The sequence below is a fragment of the Equus quagga genome, chromosome 15, assembly GCF_021613505.1.
Source record: "Equus quagga isolate Etosha38 chromosome 15, UCLA_HA_Equagga_1.0, whole genome shotgun sequence".
Lineage (NCBI taxonomy): Eukaryota > Metazoa > Chordata > Mammalia > Perissodactyla > Equidae > Equus > Equus quagga.
The window spans coordinates 57771709-57797729 of NC_060281.1; the positions used below are offsets into that span (position 1 = coordinate 57771709).

General features: G+C 40.6%; 1 protein-coding gene across 2 annotated transcripts in view; it reads right to left on the reverse strand.

Moving 5' to 3' along the window:
* Positions 1 to 26021, reverse strand: part of FARS2 (phenylalanyl-tRNA synthetase 2, mitochondrial) — a 466868-nt gene that overhangs the window by 148129 nt on the left and 292718 nt on the right. For both annotated transcript variants that reach the window (XM_046639986.1, XM_046639984.1), the window contains one exon: positions 7223 to 7374. In XM_046639986.1, coding sequence (XP_046495942.1) covers positions 7223 to 7374 — 152 coding nt within the window. The remainder of the gene's footprint in view (positions 1 to 7222; positions 7375 to 26021) is intronic.

Below are 26021 nucleotides of genomic sequence, written 5' to 3' on the forward strand. Positions count from 1 at the left end.
GAGCTCTTTTCATTGGACAACATTGCCTCTACTTTTTATGTCATAAACTACTTCCAGTCATTCAATAAAAGATCCTCTAAGGAATGAAGAAGGATTAATTAACTATCTACCAAGCATCACATAGTGGGCCCCCTTCCACTAATATAAATGTTGCTGGAAGATGGAAAAGAGCCACTTGGCCATAGTGCCCTAAGGAGTTTCCACCAAGTAGAATAGCCTAGAAAAATTTAAATGCAAATAGAAACTGAAAGATATGAATGAGTCAACAATTTGGAGCAGTTACATAGAGTTCTATAGATAGAATAGACTGGTGGGGGATGAGGGAAAAGGAAGGAAGTAGTTGGGTGTCTGTTCTGAAAAAATGTTCAGTGAACCCTTTCAGTTGAAAATGCTCAGCCTGTGGCTTCTTGTTCTGGAAAGCTGGCTGGGCCATTTTACTAGTGGTCTCTAACTAGATCAACAATGGGCTCTTTACCCAACAGTGGTACATCCACAGACTAACCAGAACCCTACGTGGCAGCCTGGTACACAGGGTTCTGCCCTAAAGGGGTGATGGCAGTTTACTCAGTCAATTAGGTTAGCTCCTTCCAGAATCTGTACTGGGACAATGGAGAGAACTGGTCAGAAAAGAGTTTGGCAATGCAGAAAAAGGTGGAGAGGTTAATGTGTGTGTAAGTACTGAGCAGGAGGGAGCAGGAGGGTGGAGGATATAGACACTGGTCGGGAGGAGCAAGGAGAGGGACAGAACCAGAAGCAACCACATGCAAAGTTATCTGGCCCTCAGATCTGCCTTGGTTCTGAACAGCACTCCAATTCTGATTCAGGTGTATCCTTAAATAAATCCCCTTTGTCTTAAAGGGGCCACCATGAGTAAATCTGTCCTGGCAACAAAAGAACCTAACAATCCAGAGTTCTTCCTACAGAAGCTGAAGGTTTCTCTTTAGAGCACTTACTCACATTAATTAGAATCAGGATTGTGTACATCTCATTAACAAGGTTTATAGAAGGGAGACAAACATACAGAGCTTGCTATCCTGTCTCCTTGGTAAATCTTCCCAGAACAATGGCCACTTTCCTCTGAATCTATTGCCCTAGATATGTGCCTCTCATTTGAATTCAACAAAAGTTTACTGAGCATCAATGTGTACAAGAAACTGTGCAGGCCATTTATTAGGCTTAACCAACCTTATTGTCACCTTATGCTTTTTATTTCCAATTTACTTCCTGTGTTATTTGGCTCCATAAAAACTAGGATCTTGCCTCAACATCTTTGTGGGCCCAATTAGCCCAATGTTTCCCATAACACAGGAACTCAAGAATCAGTTGGCAAATGTATCTATGACACGCGTTTTGCATGAAGTTCAAGGAAGTCTAAAAATGGTAGTGCCTGAGTCATAAGCTACCGAGTTCAGGTTAAAGAGGAAACAAAGAAAGATCTGTATAAAGAGTAAACCTACTGACTTGTAAAACAAGGTTAGAGGCCTGTCCACTTGACCCATGTAGCTAATTAGACCAAGGGCAGGCATCTAACTCAAGTGGAGCCTGTCCACCAGCTGGTCCTCCAGGTTGAAAACCCTGCCCTAGACCATGGAGGTGAGACAGAGTGTGTGTGAGAAAATAAAATGGAATAGAGAACTAGAAATTGGTAGACAGATCCAAGAAGAGCAATGGAGGCAGAGAAAGGTCAGACCCGCCTTAGTTTCTGCTCTTTCTGAAGCCTAGTTGGTTTGTCCAGCTTTTCCCATGTTGCATCAAGTGTCTTCCTTGGAACCACAAGAACCCTCACTAGAACACCTCCCTCTTGTGAGGTCCTTCTAGCCCTTCTCCCCACTGGTCATAAGATAAAAATAAAGCACAATTTTAAGAAATATTTTTCATAAGAAATAAGACATTCTCCACTAAATGATATTCCAGTCATTCTCAAATGGGGGCAATTTTGCCTGTCAAGTGGCACCTCTGATCATTATAAGAGGGGTAGGATTGGGTGTGTGCTACTGATATCTAGTGAATAGAGGCCAGAGGTACTGCTAAACATCTTACAATGCACAGGACAGCCCCCACAACAAAGAATTATCTGGCCCAAAATATCACTAGTGCAGAGGTTGAAAACCCTGCCCTAGACCATGGGGGTGATAATACAAAACATATACTACCTTTCCGTATTCAAGGGTTTATGTCATGTGATGTACATGTATGGAAAAGTCAAGACTGGGAAAATGTAAAAATGTTAAATTTGTGTTAGAAGGTTGAGATGATGGGTGCATCTCCACCTTTTTTATTTTCAAAGTTTTATGTGTTGGCATTTTTATTGGGTGTAATTTGACAAAGCAAAAACAAATAAACACACCAAAAAAAGAAAGAAGAGGCGGAAAGACTGGAGGAGGGGAAGAAGGAAGGAGAAGTCACTTGAACTGCTTCATCTACAGTTGTGCCCACTATACCATAAAGAGTTATAAACAGGTAATGTCCATGACTCACACCCTCTCAGAAGTGAGGCCAGCTATACTGAGAAGGTGCCTCTTGTGGTGACGTCCCTTTTCAGAATTCTGTTAAAAATGATGACAAATGTTCCAGTATACTACTTATGCCAATTTTTTAAAAACTGCAAGTGGTCGGTCACAAAGAACATAAGCATTAGGGACATCAAGTAGGACTGAGGAGAGCTGAGACTCACCTTTGGCGTCCATTAGTTCAGCCCGCTCACCTCTAGCATCTTAGCCCCAACCACACCCTGACTCACAGTTGATGGATTTGGGAAATTGTGTCCATGACGGTATGAATAGGACGTGGCAAAGCAAGCAGTAGCCCCAGGAGCAAGGTGTAAGTCTATGAGCAGAAGCGGTTCGGGAACATCTCCAGGCAGCCGCTGCTGCAGGCACCTGGGACATTTTTCACTACCACCCATTTCTTGTACTCAAATCAAACACTTCTTTTAAATTCCCTAATTCTAATTTTCAAAAAGTTCTGCCTTATGCACAAACTAAATCTGTCCTATTTGCTTTCCTTTATAGGCCATCTCCACAATTCAAATATAATTGGCCAGCATTCCCGAATGAAGTGATAGTAGTTGAACACAACAGTTAAGTTTCCTTTTGCTCTTCTTTGCTCTTTCTCCTAACCCCAGGCTAAGAAATACTTTGAGCAATTGTGTTATAGCAGAAAATAAACACTATACACCATAACTCCTTAAGTTGCATAGACTCAGAGACTAAAATAATCAACATATTCATAAATGTGTCGAACAAGAGATATCCAGGTTAGTATGTTGACAAATATAATTTGTTTTCTTAAGTTTTCTCATTTTTCAGGACATGGATATAGTACAATATTCCAAAGGTATCAAAGCACATACGGTGACCCCAGCTCTCCTCTCCAGAGGGAAGCATTGCTATATTTTTTGTTACATGAAATTTGGAACTACAAGAACTCTTCTGCACATTTAGTGGCTTATAAATTAAGTGGCAAAGATGCTCTGGGAGAAGGTTCTGAATGACAAACTGAAACAAAATGTCATCTTCTTCTAATCTGAACATCATTCCTCCTTCAGGGCACAGACTCTTATTTGTAATCAAGAAAAAATTTGCCCATTTGTCTAACATTATGAAATTAGGCTCACATTAAGCAGTTTATGTCTCCCTGAAACATTGTGGGATCTATTCTTGTTAAAAAAATAATAACACCTAATTTGTTCAACTACCTGCTTATTGCAGAGAGGGCCTTTGTCTTTCACTCAGTACTAGCAATTCTCAGTTTTTGATGTTAGGCAAAGAAAGGCAAAGAGCTCTTTTGGACTATCTGGCAATATTTAATTTATGTGTTGATAGAATAAAATAAATCTTGAGGTCAAGGTATGCATTGATGAGTGAAAGGTCAGGTGAGCCTTCATTTGCCACCACCCAAGTCAGGGACTCTTAGTGGGAGGAACACGGGAGGGTGCAGGGTGCTCAGGGAAGAATGACCTCCTAGGGGAGCACTTTAGAATCTGTGTGTGGGGGAGGTCATTTAAAAATTACATGTGTCTCCCTCCTTTATGTCAGGGGTCAGTAAACTATGGGCTGAATCTAGCCCACCATCTGTTTTTATGCTTAAAGCTTTACTGGAACACAGCCATGCTCACTTGATTTTATCTTGTCTATGCTGCTTTTGCAATGGCAAAGTTGAGTAGATGACATAGATTGTATGGCCCACAAAGTAAAAAATATTTACTACCTGGCCCTTAACAGAAAAAGTTTGTTACCCCCTGCCTGAGATATTTCCTGAGACTCATTACAAAGTGAGCTGCCATTACTAAATAATGTATCCTTTTCCTCAAGTATGTCCTTTTCCTTAGGACTTTAAGATCAAGGTTTACTTTGGTTGTTAGTAATTAAGAACTGAAAAATAGTGGCTTAAACAAGATACTTCTCTCTCAAAGAAAAGTCCAGGGCTGAATTGACACTCTAGTGTCAGCACCCAGGCTGTACTCTACACAGCTTCCATTGCCAAGATCATACCATGGTCCAAAATGGTTGCCAAAGTACCAGCCATTACATTCACATCCAAATAGCAGAAAGAAAAAGAATAGCCTCAACCCATCTTTTAAGGAAACTTCTGGAAATATCACTAACCACTTCTAATTACAAATCATTGGCTAAACTTGGCCACATAGATACACCTAGCTGTAGTGGAGGCTCAGAAGTGTAGACTTTTAGTTGGCTGGCAAGTTGCTTGGATTAAAAAGTCAACCTTGTGTTATTTTTCAAATGGGGGTTGGATATTGAAAGATAAGTAGCAATCTCTGCCACAGGAACCTCACTCCAATCACCAAGTCTCTTACTAAGATAGGTGCACACTCTGCGCAGCCTAATCATTTGGCATAGCTCCAAAATGACAGATATTTGTTTAACATTTATTTAAGAGACGGTAATATCAGTGCCAGTGAGAACTAGTTTTTCGTTGGTTGTTTGTTTTCAAATTTCCAGGCAAAAGTGCTGCCTCCTTCAGAAGGAGTGGACAAATTCTCCTTTTACCAGTAGGTATGGGGTTGTGTGCGTAGACCTGTGTTAACAGAGTACTTCCATACAGTGCAGTGATTTTCCTTTTTAGTGAACTGTCTGCTTGCCCTTTCTGTCTCTGGGTCCACAGGACCCTGACGCTATCCCACTCCCACTGCAACTCTCCAACTACATGCTCATTCTGCATTTACCCTGTTCATTACAAGTCACCAAGACTCAATATTAACCCCTCCCCAAAACCACAGCTACCCCACATCCAGGGCAATAACAGTGCTCTGTAACCTTTAGGTTCTGACAATCTCCAACCAAAAAGGGTTCCTCATCTTCCTTTTAACATTGGTGATATGGGAAGTAGAGGTGGAGCTAAGGCAACATCAAGAAGAAAGAGCTTGAGAAATAAAAAATTAAGAATGGATTCTGAATCCTTGATTCCAGATGGTTTTCTGCATATTAAATAAGAATGGGAAAAAAATGACAAGTCATGCCCTTGGCATATCAGTTAATACTTAGCCAACAATCTTTTCCTCATATTTTTCCTCCTCTTCAAAAGTAAATAACCAGACCTTCAGTATCAACATGTAAACTCCTGGAAATTTCTCTCTCACATCAAAGTCCAGGGCTGAAGGGTACTCCATTGTGTCAGAGACTCAAGCAACCCCATACATTCTATTTTCTGTAAAGCTAGGAAACAGATATCATCTGCAAGCTCCAAAATATACTTAAAGGCTGCCAAAAAGCAACCAAAATAAAGTAGAAGACAAAGGGGAGAAGTGAAGAGAAGAAACACACAGAGTGGCATATCTCAGAAAACACCAGCGAAAATACATTTCTCGGAGCTGAGGGTTACAATCTCATGTGCAAGGTCTATTTCACCAGAAAGTGATGAAACTGGGTAAACAAAGGTAAACCTTCTATCTGTAACAAGGTGAGATTTTGGGTGGGAGGCAGACCTACAGAAACAATCAAAGAAATAAGTGAGCCATATTTAAAGAAAGAGTTGGTTTCTTGGCATTGGAGAAAAAGAAAGCCTTGTGATTTGAAAACAACTAGCCTGAATGAGCACCCTAGCACCTCCTTGCCATGTCAACCCTCAGCCTTACACCTCAATCTTGTGCAAATAGCTGGTTTAGAAGACCCAATGCATTCAAATATGAGTGACAAAAAAGTAACCATATGCAGACCACACCTACATCAATCAAAAAATAGGAAAAAAATATGGAAAATGGCAAGAAAACTTACTTACAGAGAAGTCATAGAAAAACGCTGCCATTGGATCATATGAAATTTCTGGAGAAATATTTTACAATAAATTCTAAAAACAAAGTGAATAAATTTCTCTATGAAGAAAAATCACACAGCTGAAATAGAGAGAGATGGCAAAAAAAACAGGAGGACCTGAAAGGTGAGCTTGCAGAACTCAGAAAAGGGTGAAAAACAAAGTTACTGAAAATGGAAATGGAATGTGTGCAAGGAAGGAGAGACCACAGAAAACAGAGTAAGGGACAGAAGAGATAACAATGAGGAAAGTATTCAAAACGAAGTGGAAATAAAGGGTTTGAAAACATTAGAGAGAAATTAATAGGTAGAGAAGTCAGACAAAAGAGAGTCTATTCATGTATAAGTGAAATCTCTGAAGAATGCAACAGAACACAACAGATCAGAACAAAGCCTTAAAGATATAATTCCACAAAACTTTCCTAAAACCAAAGCAGACTCAAATCTGATTATAGAGACAACTATAGACACACAGACACACCAGGAGAACAGGTCAACACTAAGATGAATCCTGATAAAGTCACCAAACTTTATCCCAGAACCTAATACAGGTTTTGGCCTGTGGTAAGTACTCAAGAAACATTCACAAAGAGACTAACAAAACAGCTTTTTCTCCACAAACTCCTCTTTCTGCCTCATCTCCTCTGTTCCTGGGATGGGATATGGTAAGAAATCACTTTCAAAAACAATACCAGAAAACAACAAGATCTTTAAAACATTCTGTTTCATATATTTTCTTTACTAAGGCAGGAGAGATTAAAAATGCATTTTAGAAAGATTTTCAGAAAGGACTGATATAAAAGGTGTTTCTGATAAGCTATACATTCACTATAAATTCAGAAGACATTTTGTCTCATATGCATTGGATTTCAGCAAAATATTATTATATGTCTCCATATGCTATTTACCACATAGAGACAAAAAAGGATAAAATCAGAAAGATTTTTACTTACTTTGGATGTTCAAACTTGTCTATGAGATCAACTTTTTCCACCAGGTCTCCTCCAATTGTTCGGACTAAGTCATAGAAATCGTTTTCTGAGTAATTCTCAGAGGGCAACCAGAATGAGATGTCATTTATCACAGCAGGATATTTGCTAAGATGCTAACAAAACAAGAGAAGAAAAGATAGATGGATTTGTTAGTTGGATGAGAATGCTTAAATTCATGAAAGTTACACTTGGTTAATTAGAAAATGCTGGTAAAATATTATTTCAGCACTTGAATTTTTAAGAACAAAATGAACTTAAAAGATAAGTCAATATTCAAAATTAGCAAATTCTATTATAAATGTTACAGATTCTTCTCACATTCATGCATAACATTACCATATATTATATTTACATCATCATTAATGTTCAATTTAGTATAAAGCAATTTGAATATATCATATTTCAGTTTTTTCCATTTGAGTAGTAGAGGAGAAAAGTTCAAATTTAATTAACAAGTGATTCATTAACTTCTTGTGACACTTTCAGGAAGCCATTTTAATACAGAAATAAGTAAAGCCTTGTCAAAATTGATATTTCAATTAGTAATGTTATTATGTTAGTATTTCTAATAATTAAATAAAGGACTGGGCTGATAAGTAGTCATTTAGGAAGTTATTTTTCAAAGTGCGCCTCTAAAGATGTGATACACACAAATGTAGCCATTTCCCCAGTTTATTCCACTTTTTCCAGTTTATTAGAGCTCATTAGTTCATCATTATATTGGACAGACATTTAAAATTAGATACTTTCAGAAGTTACTACATTTGTTTACATGGTGTATACATATGTACATCACAATTATATATATATTATATATATATACATGCTTTGGTCTATAAGTTACTGCCACAATAAAAAATGTTTCATTTTATAACTATGAAATCTGAAGGGAATATTTGCTAAAGCCATAATTTCGTTAGAAGGGAAAATTTATAAATTGATTTACACCAAGTCTGATATCACTATCAACCCTTTTTTGAATCATTGATCAGAAAAAGCGTAACATTTTTCAAATGGCAAAACCTCTGAAGAACCAAATATTCAAACATAAATGATTGTTCAAATTGAAATATCAATAAAGTCGTCAAACAAATGCCTTGGTTTAGGACACACATTTCAAATGAACTAACAAAGCCGCCATCCAGGGGCTCTCAACAAAACACCACGGTTCCTGAAAACTTTATTGATACAAAGAACAAAAGCACCTGATAAATGTAATATTTATTCATTATTAAAAAAAATATAGAAGGCAACCTCCTTAACAAGGTAATTAATGAAAACCTGTAGCAAACATCATATTTGATGTTAAAGAAAATTTTTAGGAGCATTCCAAATAAAGTCTAGAGTAAGATAAGGGCACCCACTCTCACCCTTCCTTGCCCCATTACATTATAAATCCTAACTAAGGCAATAAACAAGAAAAAGCTGTGAACTAAATGAATTGGAATGGAATAGGCAAACATTTGTGATCCTAAATTTGAATCTCTCTTATTAGCTATATGGCTTGGACAAACTGCTTAATTTGCTTTCAATTTTCTCATGTGAAAAATGGAAATATTATTAGTACCACCCTCATACAGTTACTATTTCATATATATTGTTATATTATACACACAATATACAAGAGTTAAGTGAACAAACTGGAGATACATATATCACTATGGCTAAAATTAAAAAACATGATGTTGAGTTTTTTTAAAAAGTAAGTTGTAATAAGATGTGCTCAGTACGATATTTATAGGAAGTTTAAAATCAGGTATAGCATTAATATATATGCATAAGTTGTATTAAAACAAATGTGGGAAGGCTATACAGGACTTTGGAACAATCACTGCCTCTGGGAAAGGAGGGAAAAGTATTTAAGAAGGGTAAAAAAGGGATTTCAACTTTATCTTTACGATGCAAAGGAGTTATGGTTCAACCTTGATTTGTGCAGCAAATGCACTGAGTGACCTTTGCATACTAGAGGTGTTGGTTGGGTTGGGGTAGAGGCAGGTGGCACACCACAGGAAGATCAGCCCCAACTTATACTTTAGTCCCTTCATGCAGATTGATGCTAAACATCTTTTAACACTCTCTTCTTATTAGAGGATAGTAAAATATGCTACCTTCCAAAATATGCTACTTTGGTATAAGGGTTATTTTGAGCTGAAGGCAATTGAGAAGAAGCTAATATAAGAAAAGCTCTTGCCTCTCCTCTGATTTGCCTAAGAACAGGACACAAATTTGCAAAGGTGTCCCACCTCCCCTCTCTACTAGGAAGGACAGAAGTTAATCAATGGAGACAACTCAAGACCCTTATCAGCTCAGAGATGGCATCAGAGGAATCTACATAAAAATCTTTACTAACTAGTTCATATCTTCCATTAGTTTCCTGTATATTCGCTTTTCCACAATTCGCTACTCCTAGAAACTCGTCATTTTCCTTTGTCTTATCACTTCTCTAAAAAGTTTTGGTTTTTTGCCAAACTGATACATAAGCCCAAGATCTAACCAAACCTCTGAATTACCCATCTCTGGGTACTCCTATGTGTTACATGTGTGAAGCACATATTAATAAACTTGTTTTTCTCTTATTTGTCTTTGGTTACAGAGCACCAGCAGATACTTATAAGGGTAAAAGGAAAAAATTTTTTTTTTGTTCCCTACATTATTCTTACATTTATTGCACTGTGGCTACCTCTAATGATCTTGGAATAATACCCTTATTTATCAGGTTAGGTTAATCCTAGGGATTTATCAACGTTTTTCATAGTTTGCCCTTTTTTTTTTTTTTAAAGATTTTATTTTTTCCTTTTTCTCCTCAAAGCCCCCCGGTACATAGTTGTGTATTCCTCGTTGTGGGTTCTTCTAGTTGTGGCATGTGGGACGCCGCCTCAGCGTGGTCTGATGAGCAGTGCCATGTCCACGCCCAGGATTCGAACTAACGAAACACTGGGCCGCCTGCAGCGGAGTGCGCAAACTTAACCACTAGGCCACGGGGCCAGCCCCATATAGTTTGCCCTTTTTAAAACCTCCTATTTCTGCCAATTATTGACACTTCCAAACCAAGAACTGTTTTCTTCCCTGTTGGGTTTGGGAGCAGGGCAATCACGGAGTTATGCGCTTCCCTGACCTCAATGCAAGTCCCCTCATGGTATTAAGTGGCCCCCTGAGGTTCACTTCTCTGCCTTTTTGTCCTCCAGGCCGCACTCATGTCTGATTCATCCAGCATCAGTTAGCCCAGCAGCAGCAGCAGCACAGCGCCTGGATAATAAACGCTTGTTGAACTCTTGTTGAACTGACCATACGATGGAGTCTGTGTGAAACTTCCCAAGTTTTCCAGGAGAGTTTGGATTTTTAAAAATAATAATTATGGTTCCCAAAAGGACAATCCTGCCCATCATCTGGGCTACATGAATTTGGTTTTCAAAGATGTTGTTATCCTTCTCTTTTTCTTTTCTTTGAAATAGCTTTGTTTACTAAGTTTTACTCTACTCCCACCCCTCTCTTTCTCCTTTAAAGGCTCACTGTCCCTTCAGACCTGAGTCACCGATTTGCAGGTGAGAAAGTTGAAGTACCAGAGTCCAGTCACTTAACAGGAGACAGAGAAAAGTGGGTGCATTTCTCTCTAACTCCAATTAATTCCTGCTCTTCTCTTTATCATCTTTCTTCTTGTTTAGTTGGCTTTATTCTGCTCTTTCTCCAGCTTATTTAGGTGAAAGAATAACTCATGTATTTTGAGGCTTTCTTACTTTTAAACAAAAGCATTTAAGGTTATAAATGTTCCTCTAAATACCTCTTTAGATATATGCCATAAGCTTTATCTTTCCATAAATTTTCTCCTTCCTGCCTTCTACTGGCTTGATCAATTTTTTAAAATATTCTAATATTTTTATCTCTTCAGTTAAAAAAACTGTAAATTGCATTTCTATTCTTTAACACACAGATGCGCACACACACACACATACATGTAAATATCCTTTAATAAATTGTTCTAAAGCCTAAATTTATTTAGGGTCTCTCTTCAGCTCCCAAATGAGATAGGAACTTAAAAAAACTTTTTTAACAGCTCCTCTTCCCAACTATTAGAGTTTTTATTTTTTAAAAAGCACACACAAAATAACAAGTTATTTAAAGCAACACAACTGAAGTCAAAAAATTGTTTTTTAATTCTATATTTATTTTTTGCATTCCACCTCTTTGTTGGGAGACAATTCTCCATGGAACTTCCAGACACTTGTAACCACTTGTATAACAAACAACCTTGGAAGACAGAGGTAGTCTTTCCCTTGGGTGAGGAGAGGAGATTTGTTTCTTCACCAGGATAATAAAGATAACATCTTCCTCAGGGGCAAAGATGGGGCAGGTTTGCTAACAACCTCTTTAAAAGATTGGCAGGAAAACAAGCAAGCAAACAAACACAAACCAACCAACAAAAGACTGGAGGGTTCCTAAACTTCAGCTTTTCACTGTGCTCTAGGCCCAGCGTGTGAGCAGCATCCACCTGAGCTGCTCCACATTACCCCTATGGGATTTGGGAGGTTAGGAGAAGCAATGTGAACAGGAAACTTATGCTGCCTCTGTGCCATGGGTAATAAAGTCTTTTGTCTCTGACCCAGGAATCTCGTGTCATTCTGCCAGCAGCCGAGAATCTGTGGCAGGCTTCCTTGTTAACTTGCAGGTAGGGTAAAATCCTAGGTCTTTCACAGTTCCTGACAGTCTTCTTTCTCACTTTTGTTCTTGCAGATGAATATCCTTTAATAGTTTTTTTCATTGAAAGTATTTGGGAGGCAAAGGCTCTCAGTATTTACATGTCTGAAACTCCTCACACTTACATAATTTGGCAGGGTGCAAAGCTGTAGGTTTATAGAGTCTCCCCTCAGCACTTTGAAAACGTTTTTCTGTATCTATTAGTAATGATGAGAAGTCTACTGTCAGTAGTGCTATTTCTTCATAGGAAGTCTGTCTTTTCTTCCTGGCAGTTTTGAAGTTTTATCTTTAGACCCAAGGCTCTGCAGTTTGATTCTGATTAGGCCAGGCCTGCATTATCTTTATTTATTCTGCTCAGTACTCAGAGTGTGCTTTCATCCAGAGGGTTCATGTCTTGTTCTTATCTGGAAAAATTCCAGCCACTACTTCTCTGCCATTCCTTTCATTCTCCTCTGGAACTGTAATAATATCTACTGTGGCACTTCTTAATCTATATTCCATTTCTCTTAACTGATCAATTTCAGTTTTTTTTTTATCTTTATGTATTTATGCTGTATTCTGGATGAATTCTCCAGTAATAGCTTCCTACTTACTAATTCTCCCTTCAACTGTGTCTAGTATTGTCTGATTTTTCTCTTTCATTTTGATGAATCCATTACTCATTTCTGATATTTCTAATTGTTTTTTTCCATATCTACTTACACTTCATTTCTGCCTGTTTTTGCCCCTTATTCAGCTCTCCTGTTCTTCTTGTTTTTGTTTTTATGGCTACTATTCCTCCATTGATCTCTTTGAGGATGTTAGGCTTCTTTTGTTCAAAGAACGCTTTTTGATTTTACTGTAATCTCCAGTGAATTCAGATTCTTCTTTTTTTTTTTTAAAGATTGGCACCTGAGCTAACAACTGTTGCCAATCTTTTCTTTTCTTTTCTTTTTTTCCTGCTTTTTTCTCCCCAAATCCCCCCAGCACATAGTTGTGTATTTTTAGTTGTAGGTCCTTCTAGTTGTGGCACTTGGGATGCTGCCTCAACGTGGCCTGACGAGTGGTGCCATGTCCGTGCCCAGGATCTGAACCAGTGAAACCCTGGGCCGCAGGAAGCGAAGCACATGAACTTAACCACTTGGCCATAGTGCCGGTCCCTGAATTCAGGTTCTGACTGTTGATTTGATTGGCTGATGCTGTAAGGTCAGAGTTCTTCAGGTGCTTTGGAATGTGTGCGTGCAGGCCCATCTTGTATGGGAGAGAACTGCTAATGCTCTCTGCCTAATCACCCGCCTCCTTGGTTAGAGGTTTTTGCAGTTCTTCTACTTGTACTCCTAGCTCAGAATCAAGTTGGCATGGTGTCTGGGTTCCTGCCCAATGGTTATATTGCTGATGATGCAATAGAGGTGTCATCTCATTTCCTGATAAAGAGGCCATGTCTCTGTCCTGCTCTTTTCCTTGGATCAAAGCTTTATATAAGTTAGAGGTCACAGCAGGCAGCAATTTGCAGCAGTGATTACTGCCTCCCCTCTAGAGTGAGGGAGGACAACCACCACCTGCCCGTCTTTTCTAGCAGAGTGTATGCTCTAGTCCAACATATTATGCAGAGCTCTTTGAGTCCTGACACTCCACCAGAGCTAAACCATTGGTTTCCCCTCCCTGTTTATGAATCTGAGCCCACAGTGTCTTCAGTCTCACTCTCTGCCTTGTGTTTACTTTGTCTATAGATATATCTTTTTTAGGAGGAGGAGAGGAAGGCATGGTTCTGACTTTTTATATGCTCTTTTTAGATTTTTATCTATTGCTGCTGTGTATGTGGAGTGGGGAAAGAGCAGCTTACAAAGCAACATCAACTTGACTTTCTATACTTCCTTACACAATCCTTCTTAATTTTGTGGGGGAGGGGACATGGACCTCTCTAAGAACATGATGAAAGATTCAAATCCTTATTCCAGAAAAGTACATATTTTCAAAAACACACATTTTTGCACAGAACTTCTGGGATTCACAAACCCAATAAAAGTCATCCAAGGAGTCAGAATAAGGACCCCATCTTTGAACCATATTCAAAATTGTGTGATGAGTTCAAATACAGATAAATGAGATTATTGCACTGAGTAAAAGATTCCCAAGTCATTCTTTACTAACATATGATATATACATGTATGTATGTATATTTGCATATAGACAAAAAATGTATATTTTATGATAATAAAACCATACATGTAGGCATCATTGTTTGTCTTGTGGTAGCTACTGGAAATGCAGTCATATTTATATAAATAAAAAAGTCTGCTTTTTATGGGCTGGACTAAGAAACCCCTTACTGCACCTTGGGACAACGCTGAAAGGCTACCCTCATTTAGAGCTGCCTGCGGGTCAGCTGAGGCCTTTGTTGTAAATGCATACAAGTCCAGCTTCTCCCTCCCAATCCTGCTTCCTCCACTGGCCATCTGCAGGTGCTGATTCTGACAGCATCTGATAATAAGCTTCCAGTACGCTAATCTCTGTTTTAGAGTCTGCTTTCTGGGGGAAACTGACTTGTGACTCCTAGACATCAACAAAATGTCAGCAACCAGTTGACAAAAGATTTGGTGTGTCTAGGGGGATAGCAAGCATCAAGGAACATACACTTAGTGTGAGGCAGATCTGCACTGGAATTTGAGTCCCTATTTTATGGCTATATGACATAGAGGAATGGCTCCACCATGGTGCCCTGGCAAACTTGCATGTATCTACAGAGCCCACGCAGGCAAAGATTTGAACCAGAGCTCACCTGCATCTTGGCAGGATGCCTTGTGATTCTCCTGGAGAGGATGGGAGGGCTGTGAGGAGCTGCTACAAGGCCACCTCCCACTTACCTCCTAATCTCCTCTGGGAGGCTGTCACGAGGCAGTTTCTCACCACCTCTCAGATTCTGAAGAGGTGTGAGGCTTCCTGACTTGCCCTCCTCAGAACAGAGTTGTGGGATATAAAGCCTCTTAGCTGCAGTCTAGAACTGACTCCTCAGCAATGGGGTTTTTCACAGCTTGCGTTGTAATCATCCACTCCATTACAGATTAAATTGTGTCCCCTCAAAAAGATATGTTGGAGTCCTAAGTCCCATTAACTCAGAATGTAACCTTTCTTGGAGAAAGTGTCTTTAGAGAGGTAATCAAATTAAAATGAGGTCATTAGGGTGGGCCCTAATCCAATATGACTGGTATCCTTAAAAAAAGGGGAAACTTGGGCACAGAGACATACACACAGGGAGAACGTCATGTGAGGATGAAGCCAGAGATTGGGGTGATGCTTTTATAAGATAAGGAATGCCAAAGATTGCCAGCAAACCACCAGAAGCTGGGGCAGAGGCCTGGAACAGATTCTTCCTCATACCCCTCAGAAGGAACCAACACTGCTGGTACCTAGATCTTGGACTTCCAGGCTCCATGGCTGTGAGACAATAGACTTCTGTTGTTTAAGCCACTCAGTACCTTGTTCTGGCAGCTCTGGGAAACCAGTATAGCCCTTTTTGTTTCAGTGTCGTTCTTTTTTGGTGAGCGGTAGAAGGACCATGGGAAGCTGGCGCCTTTGGCTACTTTCCTTCTACAGGCTATGTAAGCAACAGCTGAAATCTAAAGGTGGCTCACTGCACCTTCACCAGCCAAATCAGTGAGGCCTTGGCCTTGCCTGGTGAATTCACCTGCCTGAGGAAAACTTACTTCACAGTTTCTTCATCTACAAAATGGAGAAGTGCCTAGTTCAGCAAACTGCAGTGAAGATGACATGAAATAACATTCATAAAGCACATGCTTACTAGTTTTCTAGCCAAAACATTGACTTGACAGTTCAAAAGATACACAATTTTGATAGTTGTCCATGACCCAGTTATAAATCATAAACTTACCAAAGTGATGGAGGGAGGCTAAAAAGTGAGATTCTGGTTTAATACTCTTCCATCCTAACTGGCCCCTTGCTCTAGGTTCACCATCAGCCCCCAACCTCGTATTTAAAATACAAAGGTTAAAATTCTCAAAGGCTCCTTTCAGACCATTCCACGATAAAATCAAAATTCTTCAGCCACCTGTATCTGTTCGTAAATAATCTCAAGGAAGACAGTCTTATACTGTCAGTTGGTAACACAATACAGTATAATAGTACTTTTATTCCATTGAAGTTTGTTTCTACATCAAAATACTCCTCTTACCTTAAACTCTCTTCTGTTTTTAGCAATACTGAGGCAGGATAACATACTAGTGTCCCCATAATGCAGGTTTTCTGTACTGGTCAATCATTATTAAGTCAATCTCTGTCTTCTTCTCTTGAGGCAAGGCTACTAAGATTTCTTTCCTTTTTTTTTTTGGTTTAGAAATTAATCTGACAGTCACTCTAACAGGGAAAGGTCTGCTTCCTCAGTAAGTTCTCCCCAGAGTTCTGAACTTGTTAAGGTGACTTTCAGTCAGCTTTTAACCATGGCCAAGTTTAGGCAAAGGATTACTCTGCAGCTCTTCAGGGCACTGCTTCTCTTTCTAGATAGGAACACACGTCCTCTTGGTTTTTACCGTGATTATATTATTAACAGTTACCATTCATGGGGTGCTGACTGCATGCCAGGGACTGTGCTAGGCAATTTATATGCATCATCTCGTTAATGACGGCGAGATCCTGTGAGATGGCCACTACTGCTATCCCCAGTGTGTCCATGAGGAAGCTGTGGCTTACAGCCCTTAGCTAATTTGCCCAAGGTCAAAGCCAGTAAGTGACAGAGCCAAGATCAATGCAGGGCCAGGTTGTGCTCTATGCTCTAAGGCCTCCCATTAAAACTAAGGGCTGTATAGGAAATGGCTCAGTTTCTGGTACAGTTTCCAGAAGTAGTCTACTCAGCCTAATTAATAACTATGCAAATAAGATCAAATCTAACGTTTATCCCTATGGTGCCTTCCATGACATTTCCTTTTCAAATGACTCATTTAGCTTTCAGATTAATTATCTTGATTTATAAGCACTTCCAGTCTGTTTACAGTCCATGTGATTGTGTTCTTACCTAAATTAACTTTAAATCAGTTTTACCTATAAAAATAGCATGCACTATCAATTACTTTGCTTTACATTTAGATGTTTGCTAGCCCTCACTTTAATTCAATCTATTCATTTTGTAATAAAAAACTGCTTATCAAATTTGGCTAGCAGTTTTGGTACTTTACAAATTCAGGTTGTTCTAACTCATGATTCCATGCTGCCTTGATGTTTACAGATTTTCTCACTTTGTTCCAGTATTTTGTTTTTATTCCTACTTAATTTCAGTGAGTGCCAAGAGCAGACTGTGTTGGTCAGAGGTAGGCACAGTTCCTACTCAGGCAACTTTTGTTCTGTTTCTTCACCAAGAAACCACGAGACCCACCAAGTTCTCAGCATTCTTCTAAACTTCAAGGAAGTTTCTCATATTTCTTCTTAAAATTTGATAGAATTTCAGTTCTACTTGAAGATTCACAGAAAATAAAGAACTTTCATAATGAAATCATGTGGAACAATCATTTTGGCACGCTCGTATTGAATTAAATTTCCATGTTTCTACACCACTGTCCCCTGAATTACCTACTGAACTCCTTAAGAGCAGGAACAGAATTTCAGATCTTTTTGAATCCTCTCAAATGTGCTGTAAAGCTCTAGAACTCTTTATTCAAAAACATATCACATGCATTTGAAAAACACAGATGCACCTGCTAGCTCAGGTAAGCAGGGGGGAGGGGGCGCTCCACCTCGGCACGCGGCTCCACAGACAGCTCTGTGGGACCTTAGGATCCCAAGGAGGGTTTCAGGGCCCTGCACAAATATAAGGGTTATTAACTTAAGAAACAAAAGAAAAGAGTAAGCCTCAGAAACCTTTGTTCAAATAAAATATTGCATGTGCCTCTGGTTAAAGAAGGAATTGCAGAGGAGGTGGGGGCTGCAGCCCAGACCACTACCTTAGAGCATTAGCGGAGTATTTTATACAGAATACAAGTACTAAAAATAAAAGAATATTTTTGGGGTGATTAAAATGTTCTAAAATGATTGTGGAGATGTTTGTACCTCTCTATGAATATGCTAAAGACCACTGAATCACATAATTCAAATGAGTGAGTTGTATAGTATGTGAACTATATCTCAATAAAGTTGTTATAAAAACAATAAATGAATAAACTTATTGATCAAAGAAATAAGGGTTCTAGAAATGGAGAACTTCTGTTTCTATTTAGTCTCTTTATCTCCAGAACTTAGCAAAGACTTCATCTCTTAAATTCACTATCTCAGGTTAAATAATTTAGCCTTTCTAGAGCCAACATTACTTCTCTGCTCTAATTTTTCCTCTCAGAGGTAAAATATTTGTAGAAGTTTTGCCCAATTGTTTAAATGTTCCATTAAATGTCTTGTCTGTATGCAATCACCATATTTTAAGTGAGGTCAGATATAGCTGTATGATTTTAATTTTTCCCAGCTAATCACGTTTACTGGGAGACAGATATTTCTCTTCCATACCCCTTAGGAAAGTGAATGGAGGCCCTAGTGAGAACATACATGAGGGAAAACTAGGTCTGTTAACCCCCAACCCCAAATTTAACCTCACAATGGTACCTGCTTAAAGCAGCAACTCCATGAGCTGGCTCTCAGTTTCTCTTTCATTTTATGTCCTCTCAGTCTCTACAAGTCCCTCATTCTGTTAGGGAAAACTGAGGGCCCGCTAAAGAAAGTACCTTGAACTTTCCTGAGTTTATACAGAGCTGGCCTTCTGATTATTCCAACGTACAGAGGAAAATAGGCAAAACAAAAATTAACCTGAAGAACTTAAGATATCAGATTTCTAATGTCTTGTTCAAAATTGGAGTTATGATTGAACTTTAGACTCTCACAGACAGAAGGCCCTTTACAGAGCAGACTTCCTGGATTTGACCCTCTTCCCTTCTTCCTCACCCCACCCTCTTCCCTCATACCCCTTTCTGCTGATCCTTTTAGGCCAGATCCCTTGATACTACTTGCTTTAATATTTCTTCCTGAGACCCATGATACCAAAGAATTAAAACTGTTTCAGTTGCTTCTCAGTAACAGACCCAGTGGACAAGACACCCACCCTCTGTCTGTGTCTAAAGATTTGCTCTCCATCCTGTTGGTGACAGAAATGCCCAGGGGAGGTGAGTTAGGCTAATTAGTTCTGAAAACATTTAGTGATTTGGTTTTCCTGGAAAACAGTCCAATATCAACTCTCAGCCATAGGGTAGAGACAGGTAGGGAACAAAAAGTTGTGACTACCTAAATTTTTAAGAGAACACATCATAGCTGCTCTGGGCAAGGAGAGAGGAGGAAGGGGGATGGAATGGGGAGGAAAATACATGACATGCAAGGTGCAGGTGATATTCATCAGAGTTAGGTAGCGGCTTCATGGGTATCTACTGTATTATTATACTTCATAACTTAAGACATATTATTTTCCAAATATCAAATGTTAGATCAAAATATAATTGAAAGAAAAAGGATATTAATGCCTAGAGAAATTATGTAATGGAGGAAAATATTTGCCATAGTTTATGCATTCACATTTTAAAAAGAAATTGTTTTTTCTAGACTTAAAATAAAATTCTAGCTGTTAATATTAGATACTATTTCAACAAACAAAATAAGTTCAACTTCCCCATGTTAAGGAGAAATGCGAGGCATTATTTTCTTTTGCACCAAATCCACACGAGTCCAACAAAGTTCACAGAGGGCAAGATGTGATGCATTCGTTAAGAGTAAGAGGACTATGAATACAGGGTTCGAGAGAGAAAGCCTGCTCTCCTGGCTGGAGTGACAGCTAGCAGAAGGATTTATTTGTAATCAGAGCCAAGAATAAGAGAACTAGCATTGACCAGGTACCTACTATATGTCTTGCCTGTGCTGGCTGTTATGGCTACTCAGAGACCATCCCTGCCACCAAAGAGCTCACAGACTAGAGGGGAAGGAGACCTCCAGAAGAGGTGCGTGCAAAATGCGCTCCGAGCACTGGAGCAGAGGGAAGACTCCCTTGTGGCGTGGGAGCAGATGCAGCCGTCTTTGTAAATACAGCTAAAAGCCTGAATGGGGTCATTAGATTACCTTTTCCTTCCCAGAGAAAAACACACTTTCCACCCATTGGGTCAAAGTCTCAGTAAGGTAACTTCATTAAAATAATAAAACATGGAGTGCTAATTAAGAAGTTTTTGGCCATCTGTCTGGTCAAAAGCCAAACTTGACAGGGAGAGAAAAGTGGTGACTGATTACTTTCTGGAGAAGATGCTGCCATCATAGGACAGCCACTGCACAGAGGCAGCAGTCCCAGAGTTCTGCTTCTCTCTGATGGCGGACAAACGGTCAGCTCTCTGAGCCCAGGTTTCCTCATCTGCAAAAGAAGGTGCTTAGCACACTAGACACTATTGTCCGATCAGAACTGTCTCACTGGATGTCACTAGGTGTACTTTGAAAAACATGGGCCATTATCAAGTACATCTGAAAAATGCTGAGTTTAACTATGTTAGGCGGGGGAACTTGATAAAGATTAGTGGAGTCTGTCCTTCCTGAATTTTAAACTAAAAGGACGAAGTGCAACCGAATTTTGGATTCCACTGGTTACCAGAGCCACACCACACCCACCTCTCATGTGCCAGAAGAGAACTGGCGGGGGCACTTGGTGAATACGTCCAAGTCCTGACTTCCAGGATGTCTCGGGTGTCACCTCCATTCAAATCACAATTCCTGCTACTCAAAATGACCCTGGGTTTCTTGCCAGTTTAAAATTTTAACTATTTGGAGTTGGAAAAACAAGTTTTTCTGAGTTCCATCAAATAAACCTTATGTAATGTCCCTGAGGCTATGAGCAAGCAAAATTGTCACTCAAGAGGTAATATTCTAAGCTCATTAATGATTCACTTTCCTTATGCAAAATGAATCAGAATGTTTCTTACACAGGATCAGCCATGAAGCTAACTTTGGGGATTTCACCTTTCCTCCAAAAACTATCATATATGCTGATTACCTGTGCCTGACATAAGGTTTTCCACTTTCATTTAACCATCCTCACAGTGGGATAAGGCAGACAGTGTTGTCCAGATTGTATAGATGGGGAAACAGAAGAGCAGAAAGTGTGCTCAAGGGTGCACAGGTGATGAGTGAGTGGAGAGGTGTAGTCTGAACACAGGTGCGTGTGGCTCCCAACTCTCTGATTCATCCAGTAAATGACACCACACCCAGCAAAGGGCTCCTCCTCCTGAAGGCTTCCCTGGATATGGAGAACCCCCAACAGTTGTGTGGCCTTTCCTATGTCTCTTAGGACCGTCTGTTCCTGTTTGAGCTGCAGCATGTCCCTCAGCCTCAGCAGACTCCTCTGTAACACAGGAAGGATATCCTTCCTTCACCAAATTATTATCAAGATTAAATAGGACAATATGTATTAAAAACCCTTATAAGTTACAAAACACCATGCAAGGTAAAGTATGATTAAGTATCCTTTCTGTTTGTTTTGTAAGCTTTAAAAAAACCAGTTAATCAGATTAACAACATCATAATGGTTATCATTTAGACAGTGCTCACCGTCTGCCAGGCACTGTTACCTCACTTCATCTTCAAACGAAGCCTACGAGGGAGGTCACTCAGCTGATACAACTCAGTTCTGCCACTTACTAGTTTTTGTGACCTTGGGCAGTTCCTTTACCTCTCAGTTCCCCATATGCAAAAGGACATTGCTGGGAGGAGGACAGGCGGCAGTGTGTGTAAAGCACACAGTGAGTACCTAAGCCTTACTGCTTTACTTCTTGCTCACACATGGCTGAACCACGACTGAACTCCGATCCAGCTGATTCAGCTTCCTCCTCTTGCTGTGGCACTCATACTTGTGGTCTGTAATCTGGGAAGAGTTTACATATCTCTTTGCATTACCTGATTAAAAGTGTATCAAGGGCAGGTGCCTGGCACACTGGAAAAAACACAGTGGAGTTGAATTAGAAAGCCTTGTAGCTCTTTTTGATGATTCCTGGTTTTACTAACCTTGATCTGGCTGTGGTATCAGACAAACTGGTTCTTGGGGCGGGGAAGCAGGAAATGGGGGGAAGGGCCATCTGAGAAATGCTCATAAAAGAGAAAAGCTACTGTAAAGAACAAATGATTGGGAGGTAGAGCTGAGACATCATTTCCCCCTTAGGTGCATCCATCAAAGAATTAAGGGACAGATCCCTTTTGGCAGAAAGGATGAAGAGATTATAAACTAGAAACATGGAAATACTGAGGGATCTCTTTAGACTTTTGTTCTGGAGAGCTGAAGGGTCAAGCGTCGAGCTGGAGAGAAGGAAACAAGAACAGGATGCTCAAAGTTCAGAGCAACAAGGGAGAAAGACCTTTGGATCTCCTATTAGGCCAGAGAAGCAGTTCACCTCTGGCGCCAGTGACTAAGCTCCTGCCTCCCAGTTCCAAACCCCCTTCCTGCACTCTGCTGTGTGAGGCTGGGCTGGGCTCTACAAACCACTTTTTTGCTCTGCCAGTGGCTCCCTGGAAAGAGGCTGCAGGCTGGGGGACATAGAAGGGACTGGCTCCTCCCTGCTGGCTTTCTGTCCCTGTCAGGGCTCCCAGCAATACTGTTGCTGAACCCTAGCAACATCAGTTTGACCAGCAGCAGCAGCTGAATCCATGTTGCAGTTTTTCTAACAGTTGCAGAACCAGCGTCTCCAGACTTTCCCCAGAGACCCCAGCACAACTGATGGTGCGCCTCCTCAGAGGTGGGTCCAAGGCCCGCCCGTCCCTCCTCTGACTTCAGAGACACTTGCCCTTCCTCCTTTTCAGAGGTCCTGACCTTAGCATTGAGGGACCCTGCAACCAAGCTTTCCAGTTTTATTAACTCCAACTTCTTTGTTCCTCAGCCCTGGACAGGGTGGCTGCTTCCTATAGTTGTTCCATCCACGGAAGATTTGTGTTCTCTTTTTGGCATTTTAGCTAGCTCCTCAAAGGCTAACATTTCTTTAAATTCTCTGTATTTAAAAAAAACAAAACAAAACTGCTGTGGTTTCTGCTTCCTGCTTGGACCCTGACTGATTCACGTAGGAAAGAAGGGAGAAAGAGATTTACCAAGAATCTATGGTCCCCATCCCTGTGTCACACTGGATTCTAATAAACTACAGAATAACCAATTCACGACATAAATCTAAACAAAGAAGTGAAGACAAAGGGTTGTTGATAGGCTGCTCAGGGAAGAACAAAGTAGCTTCAAGCACAGACCCTCTGCTCATTTAGGGAAACTTCAAAGGTACTGACTATCTCTCCTTCTCTTCTAATACTCAACAAAGAAACACTGCAAAGACTACACCCTAGACTAAAGGACCACCATCCCTGCAAAGAATACACCAGACCCATGATCCTTCAAGTTTCTTTCCAGTCCTTTACCAAATAAATCTCAGTGATGTCAGAAGAAGAGACTCAAGTAAGGCGAGGGACACGGGAACGAGCATCAGGGAGGGGTGAACGCTTCCAGGCTGATGGAACAAGGCCAGAGAGACATGCCACTGAGGCCTGCCACATGGCCATGACTCCCTTCCTCGGTCCTTAGCCAGGGCCTTAGCCACCTGCTATGCCGAGGCTTGCCTTTAATAGACAGCACTAAGTCAGAAAACACAGCCTGCACTCTCATCAGCACAGGACTCTCCCACTGTTCTCCTGTCCCCAGGGCTTCTCCTCTGCCCTGCAGTGTCATCAGAAATTTAGACTGAGCCTGAATAAAATGGAATCAAACATTTTCCCACAGGCTATTTTTCAATAACTTCTTCCCTGAATAATCTGAGAATTCAAATGGTTTGCCATGCCTACTGTTACCCTCACTTGACAGGTGATAAGGAGACAGTCTTTGTTCCTGTGGAAAGTGTGAAGAACCTGAATTTGACAACCAGATAGGAGGTAATTTCCTCTTGGCAGAGTTTTCCAAGGTTCTGAATCTAAACTCCTTTTATTTATTTGTTTAGTTTTTGGAGAGGGAGGCCGAGGAGGGTGGGGATAGGATACAGGGAAGGAAGAACACTGGCCCCTCAATTCAGCTGGAGGCTTGTATTCTTTGCTGCATCTGTTCTCTTTCCTGGACCACCAGTTCCTGAATTACGGTGCTAACTCTGTTGCTGGGCACAATGAACTCCCTGTGTTTGGAAAGGTGCTGGCAGAGGCTGGGGAGGGACAGAGGTGCAGTTCCTGCATGGAGGTGCTATGGTGGTGGTGAACCTTCCAAGAGAAGGCAGAAGAGTGAGCTGTAAACCTTGAACTTCCCTTGAGAGGATACACTTGTTACTCGCTCACTGTCAGGCGGGATTCTGTCTGTGCTGTCTGCCCCTCCTCGCTTGTTCTGTGTGCTGCTAATGAACCGGAACCATGTCAGTGCTCAGGAAGGCTTTGGCTGGCTCACCCTTTCTCAGATTATGACCAGGAGATAAGGCAGAAAGAAGAGAGGGGAGGACGGGAATGGCTAGATGGAGGATTTGAGAGCTGAGGCCTAATACAGAAGAGCCCACAATCACCTAAAGAGGCTGGGCAGTGAGCAGCGCTGTGAGCAAGAGCACTGCGCCGGGCAGCGTCACGGATGGTCCCCGAGCTGTCAGTCATTGCCTTTAAGCGGCCCATGTACCTGCCATGTCCTCCTTTCTGGGCTCCTCCTACTGTGGGTCCTGGTGTGGCAGGCAGGGAGTGCTGGCGGGTAGTGAAGAGGGAAGTGAAGAAAGACACAAAGCGGGCTATATCAACATCAGAGGCATTCTTATTGGTTATTGATTGTGAGTGGCTGAAATATGGGATCCCTTCAGGTGACTGGGAAATGCCCACTCAGCTCTAAAGCTAAGGCACTAGATACATCACATAAACAAAGAAAAAGTGCGTGGAGGCTGAGCCGATTTTAAGGCTGGCAGGTTGGTGAATTTTCTACTGTTAGATCTCACCACTGTTTACAACTATTTAAAAACATTATAAATGATAGTAAAGGTTGGATCTCCTCAAGACTGGAGCCAATCAAAGCAAAAATGGCACATTTTAGAAAGGCTAGAGAAGGGATATAAAAACATGACTGTCTACAAAATGTATTGTCTGCAAACACTTTGGCATCAATCGACCCATCTTTGTCAGTCTGCTTTCCTTCCTTGAACAAATATTTATTAGACACTACGTGCAAAGAAACATCAAAGACACACAAGAGACACCAAGATTCATAAAATATCCCCCCAAACTTACAAGCTGATAGGGGAGGTAAGTATATGTTAATCTAAATATTTAAATGTTGCTTAGGTTGGTTTAAGGAATGAAGGGAGGGACCATCTGAACCTGATGACCATCAAAGGCCTGAGTGGGAGAGAGGAGGGAGTCTCAGGGTAAGAAAAATGTCTTCGGCAAAGACAATCTATCAGCAAAATCCAGGAGACAATATCTGAGGTTTCTTTAAGTGCCAAATGCTAAGAAATAGATGAATCACATATGTTGAATTTGAAACACAATCAGGACATCTGAGTGGACACAGCTAGCAGGCAACTGGATTGACCAATACGAGGAAGAGTGGAGGCCTCAGGAGAGCGGAAGTCACGTCCTCTGTTTTGTGGTCTTCTCCACAGAATCTAACAGAAACACTGCTCAGAGAAGTTAACGTAACTTGTAGAGATAACCTACGATTTCTTGTCATACTCAATCAACTCTCTAATATAAGAAATTGGTCACCTAGTCTAGTGTAGGGACCTGAAATTGGCCACCCCAAGATACGTCTCTTTGGCACCAGGATTATTTGAGGCTGATTGCTTTTGATGAACTGGGACAGGGTAGGAGGCTCTGAGGAATGGAACTTACCCTTTGTTAGGACACATTTACATTTGTAAGGTAAATCTCTATCTGTAAAAGCTGCCTCCCCCTCTGTACCAGGAAGAAGAAAGGAGATGACCTTCTCTCTAGAAACTCTTAATCAATACCAAAGGCAAGGACTTAGAGCTGCATTTTATTGTGCTAGTCTGGTAACCTCCTGTAGCTGACTTCCCTCCCCCTCCCAACGTTGGCATTTCCTTAAGGATTAAGCATCTTTTCTTAGGCTAGGAACTGATTGCTGTGCTCACCTGTGACC